Source organism: Nipponia nippon, unplaced genomic scaffold (assembly GCF_047370975.1).
Source record: "Nipponia nippon isolate SJK-2023a ecotype South Korea unplaced genomic scaffold, ASM4737097v1 scaffold_3, whole genome shotgun sequence".
NCBI classification, from domain to species: Eukaryota; Metazoa; Chordata; class Aves; order Pelecaniformes; family Threskiornithidae; genus Nipponia; species Nipponia nippon.
Genome location: NW_028262347.1, coordinates 81,839,692 through 81,855,656, shown reverse-complemented (window position 1 = coordinate 81,855,656; position 15,965 = coordinate 81,839,692). Strand labels below are relative to the sequence as shown.

The 15,965-nt window shown below is 40.7% G+C and overlaps 1 protein-coding gene across 4 annotated transcripts in view; it reads right to left on the bottom strand.

The window, feature by feature from the left end:
- FAR2 (fatty acyl-CoA reductase 2) overlaps nt 1-15,965 on the bottom strand; it is a 156,021-nt gene that overhangs the window by 18,440 nt on the left and 121,616 nt on the right. For all 4 annotated transcript variants that reach the window (XM_087766300.1, XM_087766301.1, XM_087766302.1 and 1 more), the window contains exons 5-8: nt 12,201-12,378; nt 11,245-11,289; nt 5,673-5,791; nt 2,849-2,916 (exon numbers count right to left, since the gene is read on the bottom strand). In XM_087766300.1, coding sequence (XP_087622426.1) covers nt 2,849-2,916; nt 5,673-5,791; nt 11,245-11,289; nt 12,201-12,378 — 410 coding nt within the window. The remainder of the gene's footprint in view (nt 1-2,848; nt 2,917-5,672; nt 5,792-11,244; nt 11,290-12,200; nt 12,379-15,965) is intronic.

Genomic DNA, 15,965 nt, shown 5'->3' with positions numbered 1-15,965 from the left:
TTCTTCAGATTAATACTCAGTTGTCTAACCACATTTTGGTAATAGCAGGGAAAATAACAGCAGTAATGGAAGGCAATAAGAAAAAAATCCCAAGGCATAGCATTATTTGGAAAAGAAAGAAATCAGTTAAGGTTCCTTTTAACACTAGAGGTTTGTCTGTATCTGTAACTGGTAGAATAAACTGGTCTGCAATGGATGTTTAAGCATAAGCTCTTAACTAGACTTACATATTTTTCAAATAATTCTCTTCTAGATTCTCTTTCTCCTCCCTCCCTCCCTTCAAGCTCATCACCTTTGCACTCAAAATGTCCCCATCTCAGTCACTTCTGTTCCCTACCCAGGGCGTCTTCAGCCCACTCCTGTCTCAATTTCTGTTTGATCTTTCTTTCCTTTCCTCCTCTCCCCCTGAAAAATCCCTACTCTGTTGTGTTGGCCTGTCTTCCTACAGCTGGTCCTGGTGTAAGTCTCCCTAACCAGGTAGTCCAGGTCCTCCCCTTTGCAAACCCCATGTTTGATTTGCACTAAAACGCTCAGTCCCACGCCAGATGACTCCCATTCCCCACCCTTGTTTCTCATCAGCTTCCAGTCTCACTCTCACAACCCTCCACCTTGATGATCGGTTACAGACTCTGTGCCAGTCCGGCCTCCCCAGACTCCTTGATCAGACTCTCTTCCCCTCTGCTGATCCTGTGTCTCCTGTATGTTTGCATCAAACAGCTTCTTTCACGCTGGGGAAAAAAAAAAATTCTGAAAAAGCTGAAAAACCACTGGAGGTAGACACATGGCCTCAACTATTTCAACCTGAAAGGTTGGCAGAGCTAAACACAGTTGGAAACAGGCTTTTCAAAAGAGAAAGTGACAACTCGAGTGGCAGATGCTGCCCCATTGCGAAGGAGGGAACTGGTGGGTGAAGTTCAGTCCTTCTGTGCAGGGGCTGGGCTACTCGGTGATAGCTCTTATTTCAGAGAGGTCATGGCTCTGAAAAGCCTGTTGGAAGTGCGTGCCATGAGACTGGCTGCCTAGAAGCCATGTCATAGTGAGTAGACAGAGAAAGTAATATGAATGGGTTGAGAAAGTCTGTTGTATATAAAGCAGATTTTAGAATTGTATGTATTTACCAAAAAGAAATTGGTAGAAGACTGAATTGAGAATTCAGACTGGATGGCTGCAGTCCTAACATCCTAATGTGATAAACCTTTCCCAAACTAATTTCTTAAACCATGCAACGTCTTTAAGGGCAAAATTTTGCTCTTCGATAGTCCGTCCTAATTCCTCTTTGTGAGTCTACCTAATACCCCTCTGCAGCCTGCTGCTCTTGGGAAAACTGTGGATACAACATGTGGTAGAAAGAGCTCCACAGTGTCACCCAAGGAGAAAATTTTGCCTTCAGTCCCATCACGCAGCTGAACTGCTTATGCAAGCTTCTGCTGCACTCAGATGATTTCATTGCTAAATCCACAGTTATGAGCAAAGTCACAGAATAAGATCAGTTACAATGCATTAATACATTGCTCTTTTCATCAGCAAAATTACACTGCAAACAGGTTAAGAAAGGCAAACCTCAGGTAGTAGTGCTATGATGGCTGTTGCCTAACATAGCAGTCTGTGAAGAGCTTTGCATTTACTCCTGTGTAAAAGAAGATCTGACTTTACATGTTATGAAGATTGGCTACATTCTCCAACAATCATCTATGAAGCATCACCTCTTCTCTCAGACTGTGACAAATTACAGTGTTAGATTTCCTCATAAAAAAATACGTCAGGAACTTGGTGTGATTTTCTCACCGCTCAGCCAGTTGCTGAAACCTCTTCCCTGCTAGATCACTTCATCAAATCTCATGGTAGGACATTAGTAGGATTTTCAGATAAGCCTTGTTCTGAAAATGCAATTATGGTCTGACTCTCTGCTGACTTAGAGTTTGCCACTTAAATAATGCAAAGACAAATGCAAAGCAAAGGCTGAAAGGTGAAACACCACAGCAGTGATTTGCCAGCATCCTGTATCTAAAGCACGAAGATATGAATTAATGTATAACAGAAAGCCAATTAGGCCCCGTACATCTGTCCATGAATGTACTGACTGCATGTAATATTTCTGCTGCTTGGCTTCAGTGTGAGTTTTCCACTGCAAGGATGTCAGGATTTGTCTCCCTTTCTTTCACTCCTACCTCAGAAGCACACCCACTTGAAGAAAAGTCAGCCACAAAAATAATTTGAATTCTTCCTCTGACAAAATTCACGAACAAAAGGCAAAATGTTCTTGAAGCACACCTGTCATTTCAAGGCCTGCCTTCTCAAGTCTACACCAATTATTTCTGTTTAGAATTTTTTTCACAGATAGAGGAAGAAAGGCGGCTCTACTTCCTTAATATACTGGTTTTCTGTGTTCTGAAAGCTAAAGTTTCCTTTATAAGAATACAAGATTCACTATCAAGGTTCTCCAAGTGATTTCAAAGCACAAGAAGTACCCCAAACCCAGCAACCCCAGCAATTGGAAAAGGAAGACGACCTGTTACGGCTATGCAGAGCATCTTCTCATAGAATGAAGGGACTGGTTCTCTATTCCTTTTTCCATCACTTTAATACCTCAGTGCAGCAAAGCACGTACTTTGCTGGGTTGTTATGTGATTACACCCACAATGAAAACGGAATAGATGCTTTCCTGAGCTGAATGCCCAGCACCAGGAGCTTTTGCTCACAGGTCCCTCACTGACTGCAGCTGGGCCTCCCACACGCAGTCTGAATGGCAGATGCTGAATGCCACCTAACTGTAGGAACCACCTTTTCAAAGTCTGCCTGAAGAATGCTATTGATGTTTGACACATTCTAGATTTAAATTTGACCTTACCCATTTCTCCCCAGAAGAAAGGGTTGATTCCACCTGTTGTGCAGTTGTACACCAACAGGTTTTTTGGTCTGGAAAAGAAAAAGAAGTATTATTTTAAGGTGTGAAGAAAAGCACCCAAAGCTTTATTAATGGAGCACGAAAGCTAACAGCCCAAGAAACAGTAATATCAGCTCATAAAAAAAAAACCACAGGTCATTTTTCATAAACATGAAAATGTAGTATAAACCACAAAGTTTTAATAAGATTCAGTCAGATTCTGAAGACCATATGAAGTTAATTAAGACAGATGGGGTTTAAGAAAAATCATCCATATATCACGTATCAAAAATTATAAAAACAATAAGAAAAGCATGCATACTAACTAAATTCTGATATTTTTTTTAATAGTTTCTCTTAGTATACTGTAAATAATTGGCCCAAGCCAACCTCAGGGACACACTGTGTATTTTGCAATCTCTTACTTAATGGATATGATTTGTGTTACTTTTAAACTCCCTTTGTCAGGGTGGTGATTAGAAATCAATCCATTTCAACAAAATTCTCATTTTAATACCAAATAAAGCTTGGCTGTTATTTGCGCGTGGAACTGAACATAGATCGTACTTGTTTTATTTCTTCCTTTGATACAAGGCAAGAATTAGTCAAACAGCTTTTCTGATCTAAGCCTGCCTTGCCAAGGGTGCAAGTGAGGCCATCAATACAGCATTGTCCTTACTCTGCATTAGCAGCTGGAGCCATCTGCTGAAATGATAAAAGAAGTGAGATCTGGCCTTGAACAGGGGACAGGAGCTTGGCTGGAGGATACAGTGTCTCAGTGCTCCTAGGGTGCCTTTCTCCACTGGGGGAGGCTGGCTATGAGGAGCTTTTCTTTTCAAAACTCCTGTGACCGAAGAGACCAGGAGATAGAACCCCTAAGCCTGGGACAGAAAATCTCGCACAGTAATACCTGAAAAATGCATTTGGATACCACACAGTTTTAATGGTGCTTTTTTTAATAATGCTTTGAAATCACGGCATTTGACTGTGTATTATCGTTATTACTAACCCCTAGCAGACTTCTACGGATGGTTAGGACTAATAGACATGTATCAAGCTCCAAATCCATGATCTCCTGTAACTCTTAATTACTGAGTAGAAGCCTGATAGAGTGTTAAACATAAAAATGCACAGCAGTGCTTAATGTAGGGAAACTCTGCATTATGGAAATCAATACGGCAGCTCACTAAGGACTAAATCTGTAATATGTGCCCATATAGAAAACTCACCTAGTGCTGAGCCATATACACAGCCTGTTGCAAAGTGCACTGAAGTGAATGCATAGACTTCCACTTACTCCAGTGCGTCAGGCCCATTAAACACCAATGAAGAGGATTTCTCCATCTTCCCAGCTTCCAGTGAAGAGTCTCTCTCTGTTGATTTTTTTCTATTCTCCGCCCTCCAGCTGAGTCGGTGACCTTGGTAGAGTGTAGAGCTTTGTAGAGCTTCTACACTATGTAATGAAGATTGCAATTCTCTGCTAAGTTTTAGAACTGAACTGCCCTCAGTAATGTCATCTGCTCTGAAGGATACTTTCTAAATAGACGATTTGGAAAAAAATTTTAAAAATTTAAACCATACATGCTATTCTTCAAGACAGCACCTAAACCCAAAACTCTCTCAGAGAAATTAAATTTACAGAAGGCTCAGGCTCTTGTCTTTTTGTTTACAGATTGCTAACCTTGAGGTTGTGCTCAGCTAGACAAAGCTTTAAACCAAGTTCTGCAATTGCTCCTTCAGCCTAATAATTATTTGTGTGGGAACCAGATGAAAAGCATGTATCTTTCGCCAATGAAAAGTTAGAAAAAATGGCACTTCTACTATGGCCAGAGCCAGGAAAGTCTACCCACATGCTGATATACCGCTCATCAGCACATTCATCTCCTTTTCCAGCTTTATGGGGGCTCTCAGGGATGTGTGTGTGTAAGGAGAAGCTGTATTTATTTTCCCCAGACCGTGGTGCTTTGTCTGTTGCTGATGGAGGGGGACAAAATGATCAGAAAAATAAATCTGAAAAGCTGGTGAGCTGCCTTGTAAGATCATTTTAGGATCCCTGTATTTAGGTTACATATGCAGCTCTTCTCTACCCTCAGCTCAGAGGGCTTACTCTGTCTTTCAAAGTAAAATATTTCTCCCTTTTATTTGCCTGGTGTTGGTTTCTCAGAGTTGCATAAACCTCCAGAATAATTCATGTGGTTTACTCTGTAGCACTTCCTAACTAATGACTGAAGGTCAGAGCCAGAGGTTCACAGGAAAAGATCTTAAAACCTTAATGTCACTTACACATACCCTTTTCAACAATGCAAAGAATGGGGTTTTTTTTAGATCATCTCCCCTATCATATGAGCCCATAATATATTTATATTGTGCCGTGTTTTTGAAGGAAAACATGCAGAGCATTTTCACCACGAAAACTCCAGAAGCCACTTGAAAAGCGACTCAGTGTAGCTGCCCAAGAAAGGAGGCCCAAAAAACAGCTGCTGCAAAGCTGCAGTAAAGTTCTTGGACTTCAGAAAAGTGATTTCTGAAAGACAGACTTGTCAGCTGAGCTTACATTGTTCTGAGAAACTGGTCCCACCTGTAGCTTTAGAGATTTCCTAACTCTAAAGCCTGCCTTTATTGCTTCTGCTACACTCTTAGTCCTTGCCAACCTGGGGAAGAAAACATGAACCAGAAAATGAATCAACAAGGCCCTTGCACAAGTTTTCAATTAGTATCTGGTTCCCTTTAAAGTCCAGGTGCAGGCAGTAAATGCCCAAGTCCGGCAGAAACCGAGATGCCTTCCCACCTGTGCACAGCAGTGTACCACCCGGCCGCGAGGGTGAGGTTGATGGCAACATCTACGGGAATCATATCTGCCACTGCTTCGTTGTTGGCGATGACAGTCCGCAGAATCCCTTTGCCTGCCTGTGGGACAAAGGAAAACAGTCACTGATGTAAGGTTTCATCAGCTTGGATTGAGGACAGACTGTCACGTTAACACTTTTCAAGCCTGGCATCTGCTGCAGAAGGTTATTTGGTTTCTGTGAAAACAAAGATGGATCTCACATGGATCCCACTGCTCTGCGTTTTCAGAGGAAGTCTAAAACATGATGACGTCTGTGCTGTGTATAACAAGAAAAGCTGTGACTCTTAGTTAACTCAATACCTTAAAAAAGAAACATATTTGAATTCACTGCAGTAAAATTCCCTGTGATACCCGAAGTTCCATTTTCTTAAGTGACCGAGGCAGACAGAGGTCTGAGTGTCCCTCAAAGACAACAGTCACTTTGGAAATGACATCGATAGGCTTTTTGAAAAGTTGACTCCTTTTCCTTTGGATGTGTTCGCACCCTCCTGTTTTCCAAAGCTGTGTCAGTTAAGCACAAAGATACAGTCAAGACGTGGCCCCTGCCTTGAAGAGCTCAGCATACAACGAAACGCAGGAAATGAATGAGTGAAAATACTAAGTACTGAAAACCAAAGAGAAGAGGTAGGCAAGAACAGAAGATTTTCATTTTTCTTTGGTTGGAAGTACATTTGTCAGGGGTCAGGCTCCCCAAAATGTATATATTTAACATGAATGCTTATCAAGGGGTTTCCCTGATGACCAATTAGTCTTTGGAGGTTCCACAGGAGAGACAAGGCTGGAAGAGGCTTACATGAACAGATGGCACCGTGGCAGACTGAATCAGTCAGGACATTTCAGAAACATAGAAACCTGGAGGTGAAATGGGGCGAAGGAACTTAACCTAGTGTGCCCGGTATGAGGGCTGAACAGAGCAATTAAAAAAAGAAACTGCAACAGCCGAGTCACAGTTGCATTCAAGTTATCTAGTATGTGGGAAATAAAACGTGATGAATTTGAGTTTGAAGTAGAAGCTGAGGGCCCACTGAAAGAGCTGGGAAGATAAAAAAGCACTAGTGAAGCAAGGAAGGAAAAAAAACTGTTATAATTTAGATCCATGTAAAACCAGAGGGAAGGACTGAGTGAAGGGGCAAAGGAATATGCTCTGCAGATTCAGGAATATTTAAAAGTCAGGGCAAAGCAAATTTTTTAGTGAATTTTTCTTTTCTTCCAACCTGAGACTCCCATTTCATCATGAAATATCTCTCCAGCTGTGAAAGATAAAGTTTTGCTACAGCAACTAGACAGGAAGTGCCTAGCTGCGCAAAACCACTTGCATGAAGTCTGGGGAGAAGAAAGATGTGATGAAAAAAGCATTTAAGACTTGATAGTAACTCGTAAAGCATGTGCCATTGTCTAATGGTAATCAGTGGATTTGCAGGGACACCACATCCCCTGTTTGGGAGGTGTTTATCTGGGTTATTTTGTTCTCTTTCTCTCCCCCTCTTTCCCCTTCTATAGTCAGGTGGTTTTGTTACATTTCACAGCTTGCAAGTAAGGGAAGACCACTTATGACTGATTTAATTTTCATGAGCGGTTGTGTCTCATCCTTGGTGCAGCTTGCAGAGGGATCACAGACAGCCAGACTCAGAGGCAACGATGCAAGCTTCCCCACATGACTCCAAGCATTCTCCTCAACCCCATGGCATGCAGTTTACCTCTGCCGCCCTAAGCTGAACCACGGTTATGCTTAGACATTAAAACCTTAACTTGAAACACCCCTATGATTTTTTTTTTTTTGTTCCTACTACTGATTTTTCAAGGGGAAAAAAAGCAAAAAGAACCAAAGGAGGCAATCAAGCTCAGCTATGAATTTTTCACTGCTGTGAACACATGCCCACAGGAGACCACTGCGTGATCAACTATCACATTTTCATAGGTACCCTAAAGACCTTTTTGAGGTCAGGCTTCAAAACTAGGAAGTTTGATGGATGTGCTGCAAATATGCCTGTATTCAGAGCAGCTTGTGATGGTCATATGCACATGAATGAATTAGATATTTAATATACTGTGTATTTAATAAAGACTTCAGGTTTAAGTGTTTTAAGTTACTTTTTACATTGGAAATGATTTGGTACGTCTTTATCAGGTATGGCTTGATTTCTGTTTGGAGTTGCTGACATGTTTTTCGTGAAATAGAAGCTACTTTAGCTGAAGCCTCCGAAACCATTTGGTGGTCTGAGTCACGTTTCTGGACAGCCTCCCAGCTGAAGTGCTTTGGGGCCAGTCACTGTCCAGAACATGAATTAAACCACGGTTCTGCCCTACAGCTTCACTGCCTTGCAGGGAGGAAGGTCATTACACATAATATGAACAGCGAGACAAAATGCCTCAATTACAGTCCAGCGGAAATGTAATTAATTTAATTTTGTTCTTCAATCAACAAAGCTTCTCCTCACAGCAGCTGGAGCAACTGTAGGTAAAAGAAACATGATTAGCCTATCAAGAACAACAAACTCCCATATTTTATGAATATTTAAAAGAAATATATCTATTTGTGGAATGAAATGATCAGACTCAAATATTACAGTGATGACTGAGGGGGGAAAAAGAAAAAAAAATCTTTGCAAGGTTTGGAGTTCGGATTTTGCTCAGATGATCCCAAAGATCACCTGAGCCAAATCTGAATCTGGGGGTTGTTCTCCATATAAGATGAGCTTGGGTTAGAAGTTGAAAGTGAATATTTTAGTATGGGGGGACTTTAAAAAAAAACACCACGAACACCAAAACACTTCCCTTTTGCTTTTTCCTTCCTTAATTAAGGCTAATAAAGCTACTTGACTAATAAATACACTTTGAAATACAGTTGTCCAAGACAGCTGGTTTGTAATCAAACAACTTCCAGGTAATCAAACTAACGCATAACTCCCATGCTCAAGGGTTAATTTTCAAACTACCAAACAGGATTTACCAATTCACCATATCCAAGCACATTAACTCAAAACGTGTATTTATTTTTTCCCCCTCAGAAGACCAAAAGTCTCTTGGGCTTCCTAATAATAAATACCTTTCACGGAAAACTAGTACCAGTCCAACTAAGTTCAGTAGCAACTGGAGACGGCACAAGACAAATTCTGTCTGTCAGCACTGGCAATCCCCCCTCGCTTCTCCACATCATGGAGTCTCTGCTCCTGACTGACGGCAGCCAACACTACTGCCCATGGGGCCAAAGAAGCATTGGACACGGACAACCACCTCGCCTCTACACCCTGCACCTATTGTCATTGCTTTTGTCTTTTTCTTGGTTAAGTCTCGATATAGTTACATATCAAATCCTCATATTTAATCACTGAAGAGCTCAGTGCAGATGACACAAATTTCATTGTCTCTTTATTTCCTATATTGAAGAATCTCAGAGCTTCAATCCTGAACCAAAAAATACCATCTCTATTTCAAAACTATTTGAGTACAAGTCAAAGCTTTTATATAAAGGGAAGTTATTTACTACAGTGACCCTAGAATCTCAAAATCTTTACTTTCCATAGAGTTAATTTGGGGATAATGATACAAGCTGGCATCTGTGTGTGAAAACTGGCCTAAGTGAAACCACCATTAAGTTTGCTGTTGCATTCAATAGGGCTAGAAATTTTTGCTTTGAAGAAAGAAAATATTAGTTACTGGTATGAGTGGCAAAGGATAAGCATACAAACTATATGCAAGCTCCACTGTAAGTTCCTAAAGTGGACACTATTAAAAAAGATTGATATATGGGCAAAAGTTCCAAATACTTGACCATTAGGTGTTTTTTACTTGTTGACAGATGAAAAGAAAAGAAAAAAGAAGGGGAAAAAATGCTTTTTAAATTACAAAAGATTTGATGGGCATGTTTTTATATGGCTGAAAGCACATGAATTTGGCCTGTGTTTCATAACATGCTAGCATATGATACATGTATGATAGCAACTTGCTGTAATTTGTGACTTAGGTAATTCACTGGTAAGGAATAAAGAGCAACACAATGGAAATCTTTTGTATAATGTCTTTCTTGCAAACTAAGTCTGGATAAATTTTTGTGATAGACATTTTTAATGCTGAAAAGTAAACATAAAAAAACCAAACCTCATGGATATCATTACAGAAGTTACAACCTGTCACATGAAAATGTAAGGAATGGATCTGCAAAATTAAGGAACTGCAAAACCTTTCTTTATCATGGTAACAAGACATGATGCAAGAACACAGAAAAGGGCACAAGATGCTGTGTGTAGAGCAGAGAGAGGTAGTATAAGCTTTATGAGCAGTCATCAACGAGTAAAGGGCTGAGAAACAATTATTTTAAAGAAACTGTGAGATGAATAGGAGCTAATAACACTTTGCGAACACAAATGATGCATTCGGGGGCTTTTGAGTGTCTCTGAAATGTGTAACTGGGGTTTCAGATAAAAGCATTAGCTGGGATATACCCACTGATTTCACTTAGTCCTCTGGATTTCAGAAGTAACTGTAACAGTTTCTATTTATGCTCTACTTCAGGTACAAATGAGCTTTTTTAACAAGATATTTGGATTTTATTCTGCTCTCCTATGATTGCACACTACTTTTATCCTTTTATACGCTGCATCAGACTGATTACAATATAGATTTTACAAAGTAATCAAGTTCGACAAATCATACATGAACAAAAATATCTGCTCATAGCTATACGGTGTTATGCATTGACAAATAGACCTAAGGCAGTGATTTTAGCTCAGGAAAAAAAAATACAAGCCAGGAGAAATGGTATGCAACTTTACTGTTTTCATATGTTAAATTGTAATGATTGTTTTCATATTACAGGGAATATTTTATCAAGTTATTAATGATTTATCTTAGGGGTTTGCTCCTCGCCATTTTGCACAGTACTTATTTACAGCAGGGTTAAGCAAGAATATAGTGAATTATCCATGTGACTGGCAAAGTCTGAATTGATAGTTACACACATTATTTAGATGTACTCTGCACACGGAGAATTCCTGTACAAAGCAATGGCAAATGAGACCCAGAGTCTTTGTTATTGTAGAGTGGTCACAAACTATAGCAGTGGACTTAGAATCAATACATATGAAAATAAATGAAAGCATAAGTAATGCTGCCATGTAGCAGTAATCCAGCCTGTAAAATTAAGTTCTAAGATTCAAGCTTTGACATTTGTGAGTTACCCCTAGTTTTCAAGGATGCATCTTTAGCCCTTTCTTTGAAAATTTGGCCAAATTTGTCCAAAAATAAAAAGTACAATTCACGTTTAGTGAAACACCATGAATACTCTTTCAATGTCCTTTTTTGAGCAGAGCATAAATAGACAGTCTTCTGGGTCCCACAGGCAAACAGAGGTACGGCAAGTGTGTGACATCTTTCTACCAGATTCAGAAAATTTCTATGATCCTTTTTTGCACACAATTTCTAACAGGGGCTTTAGAGTAACTTTAAAGTTGCTATTTTAGTAACTCTAACTCCACTTTAAGGGGAGTTTAAGTGGTAACATATATAGACATACCGCAACAAATATTCCACTTGTCCCATTGAAGCTGTCAATCCAACCCTGCAACAAAGAAGAATGATTATCATTTCTTTCAGTGACACGTTGCTTACACAGGCTTCGAAATGGCGAAAGGGCTACAATGCTGTGGTGTAGACAAAGAAGCACCAAGACAACAGTTAAGACGGATGCCAGCCTACCTGGGAGAGCTGCCAAGAAGCTAACCAGTGTGAAGTACCTGATTGATTTTAAATAGGGGATGCATTGTATGATACCTCATACTCTCTGCAATTTACCCATCAACAACAGAAACAAATTTTGTTTTTAGAAACCGCTTCTTTCTTATAATAACTTGGCTACAGGAATAAACTCTGGCTTTAAACACTACAGTGTCTTGGTGCTGTCACTCTTGCTGGAAACAGTCTGTGTGTCATATACCCTCTGACATACAACACGCAGATGTCACTGAGACTGATTTTATCCAGTTACTAGGTAACTGCACATGACATTATCAAATGCTTTCAAGGACCCCGTGAGGTCTAGGGTGCTCGTCAGGACCTCATTAATAGGCTCACTAGACCATGCAAAGACTTGAACCAGAATGCATCAGGACTGTGACTGACCCTCAGATCTCATGTTTCCCCAGCTAGTACAGAAACTCCCCTGTGTGCCTGTCTGGACAACTGTAGTTTGCAAGTCCAGCATTTTGTACTATTATTATCCCAGCTCTTCTTATTATTGCTTAAATGTGTTCTTTCCACTTGCAGGCAAGAGTCTTTCCTGAAGATGCTGAAGAACGCTTGCTGTTCTACTCCAGCACAGGTCCTCCATCTCTTCCACGCACTTTCCTATGAACTGTAGCACTTGTTTCTCAAGCAGACACTGCTACAAGTAAGGACAAATTCCTGACAGTACTGCAGCTACAGCTGTATCAAAGGGCTTTCAGTAGGTAATTGCAATGTATTCACGCTTACTGGGAAAGGCTCATGCCAGCTAGCTCCCACGATGGATGGCCTGATGATAGCGATGTTCAAGTTTCCTTTCTCTTGCTGTATCAGGTATTCGGACAAGGCTTTGGTGTAGGTATAAGTGTTGGGCCAGTCCCCAAGCAGCTTGGGTGTGATATCTTGAATGATAGATTCATCCAACCACCTATGGAAAACAAGGAGAATGTCATTATCCACCACGCAGAGAGAGAAAAGACTGAGGCAAAAACCGGCGAGACAGGAACTGTCACCTGAAACAAAGGATAAGCAAGTCAAAGCCACGTACGATAAAGCAAGGAGCAACTGGTTTGGATTTAGAACAGCTCTCTGGAAGAAAAGTTACTTTTGTCTTCAAAGTGCAAAATAACCCTCGGTAGCCTCACGCTATGATGTCCAGCTCAACGTCAGGTATCTATGCAATCTCATTCTAAAGCAAACTCTTGTGTGCTTTACACTTCACCACAAACTGTAACGTAGATATAGCTGTGGTCTACAGATTGATGGAGCTTTCCAACCTAGCACTCTCACTAAGTAGCACTCATCCTTAGCCAACACGGTCCCTATATACTCCCAAGTACATTTCAGGAGATTCCTGGTAACCTTGAGTTACTGAGTCAAGTAGCATTACAAAGGTCTCAAAAGCTAGAACAAGGTACTACAGAGATATTCCAGTAGCACAGTTTACAATGTTAGATGCTCCTTCCTACTGGCTTTCCACTGTCTTGTTCACCTAGGAAATTAAGACACTGTCAGTGTTAGCGGCTTTACGAAAAAACCCCACCAAGTATTTTTTTTTTTTTTAAGGTATTCAAATATCTAATCAATCAGAAGTAGTTACATATATACCATTAAAAAAGTGGCCCTTACCACCATGGTGCTGCAGCAAGGGCCTAAGGCTCAAAGGCTCTTCCCTGGCATACCATCAAGACATCACTGGTCCTGCCAGCGTTTGGGTCTAAAGGACAGGAACTGGCTGTACTTCCAGAGCCCTTGCACACCGCTGCCAATCCCTGACAGGCTTTCAGCAGTCTGGTGTTACACCGCAGAATCAAAGATTAACTCCTATAATCCAATTTGTAATTAAGTCAATGAACTTATAGTTCAGACTGAACGGGTGTGCTCTTCCCAGGGGCACTGCAAGGATACCGTTTCCTGCAGATCCTTGCTTCACCTCTCCACATCTCCAATTTCAGAAACAGGTGGAGGTCAAGGGGAGAGGAATAAGGTGGAGACTGTCACACCTGGAGAATTACTTGATCATATCAGCTTAAACATGAGAACACCTGATGGCTCAGGTGGCACACAGTTCTTCAGATGGCTCTCATCAGACAGATGGAAATATTACAAGAAAACTGTTGTATGAGAAAACACTGATTCACGGAAACTGCAAAACAGTTTGCAGGGGAGGGTTGAATTCAGTGAATCTCTAAGTTTTGGAACTAGTTAAAAAGAGTCTGACAGTTTTTAGTATATAGCAATCGGGTTTTTTTAAATAAAAAAGCCTTATGGAAGCACAAATACTTTCCTTTGCAACCCTAGTCCCATGCTTCAGAAACAAGGCAGAAAATATGAAGTTGAACTACACAGAGGCTATAAGCAGCACACAATATTGACTTAATTTACAAAGCCTGTTTAGGCAGCCACTGAACCCAGCCTCCTCAGGGTCTCACATAAATTGCCATTGTTTGAATCTGTTGAGAAATTAATTACCAGCCTACCAAAAGTAGATGTCTATTTCTGCAGAGCCTGAAGGAAGACTAGGTTCATTTGGGAACTCAGATTAAGTTGCGTACAAGTCTCTTTTCCCTCCTCCTCCTCCTCTCTCTTTTTTTATTTTTAATAACAGGGGCTTACAGGTTAGCGTTTCTCGCAAAGACAAGTGTAGAAGTACAAGGAGAAGCAATTTCCCCTTGCCCTCATCCTTCCAGACAGGCCTCTGCATTACTTTAAGTGGTCATCAAGAGGACCACGCTCCTGCCTGTCTCAAGGGTACCATCCTACCAGGTGATTTGATCTACCAGCATTACCATCACAGGAGCACTGAGCTGACAGTTCAGGAGGCAAACTGTTCCCACTCCTCTGTGACCTACTTTGAAGATTTTGAAATGCTAAATCACAAAGCTACTGCTTTTTCTCACTGCTGCAATTGCCCCATAAAAACAAGAGATGCAAATTAAACAGAACAATTAGTAACCTCCTCTTTCACCACATATACGCACCAAATTGCTCTGGCATAGGAAAACATAACTTTCAGTGTTAATCACTTTGCATTAATAAGACTCTCTTTCTTGTAAGTGATGATGAATCTACATTTTCTGCAATAATGAAAACAGTTCTGTTTCAGCCTACACTTCGCTGTGCGCTGTGTTCCTTACCTCAGTGCACCCTTCAAAGCTGATTTCCCTCAGCTTTAGATTAATGCAAACCTTGCTTGATGTGGCAGATTATGTTTCCTCTATTGGCCTGGCAGCACTTAGAAGCGTGACTTTCGGTTTACACAGATTAGGCCTAAGGCTTTACTTGCAGGTTAAGTATCAAGATACTGGAAAGCAGGAATATAATAGGAGGATAAGAACAGAAAAAGAAACAGCTGGGAGTCCTACTTGGGATTTCAACTGAATAAAGAATCATAAGCATATATCAATTGCATGGCCAAACGCAATATTAAATGGATCTGTTATTGCATCCGGTTGTGTGATCATGCCTCTTAATGCACTTGCAGAAAACCACTTTAAGACAAGGGTTGTTTACATTTCCTTGTCTCCTTTTTATATTTTCTTGTCTCCTTTTTTTCCTCCCCTGCCTTTTTGAAGGTAACATGCTAATATCTGTTAATCTCCTGTCTCTGAAACCTTCTTTACCCAGATATCTACATATTATTTCTTCCACTTACATGGTAAATAATAAAAGGTGTATCTCTCCCATCTCCTTCCAGCCCTGCTTTGTCTTCTCTTTCCACATAATCCCCTTCACAGTCTCTCAGAGTTTTCTCTCTCCCATTCTGCCTGTATCATGTCATCCCAACATCACAGGGACTTTCCCTATCCTGCTCTTCCACACGCTCTGCAACCCTATGCATCTCTTTCATATATTGCCTTTGATTTGCAGAACGCCTTGCAAACCTATGACCCTGACGACAGTGATTGTCAACAAGGCCCACCTGATTTCAGTGCCTTTGAAGGCAGTGGTTGTCTTTGCTGTGAGCAATTATAACGCTGCCTGCAAATACTGTAAAGAAACAGATGCCATCCTAGCTGAGGGCATGCTGTGACTTCTGTCTCACTAAAAGTACCAGAAGGTTGTGAACTTCTGGAGTATGGGACATAGGAAAAACTGTAAAACAAATTAAAAAATGTAGTAAAAAAGAAAAACCATCTCTAATCATGTGGCTAAGAAAAAACAACCAAACACATCAAAGAACACATCTTTTGATGCCCATCCTCTGTCGCTCAACCTTCCTTTCAAACATCATCCTCTCTGCTGCACATGCAAACTATGATAAATAAATTCTTAGTGTCTTATATGAAGCAGCTGAAGTAGCAACCTCTGGGGTAGCCAGGCACTTCTGCACGTTTCTGATTAGCATTCAGTCCTTTGCTGGAGTCTTTTTTATCTGAGCCATCAACACTAATTGTTTCCAAAGTTGCAAGTGATGGTAAGTTTTTTGGGGCAATGAAATGTAATATTGATAGTGATGAACTCCAAAGGACGTTGTAAAACTGAGTGACTGGGCAAAAAGGTGGCAGATTAGCT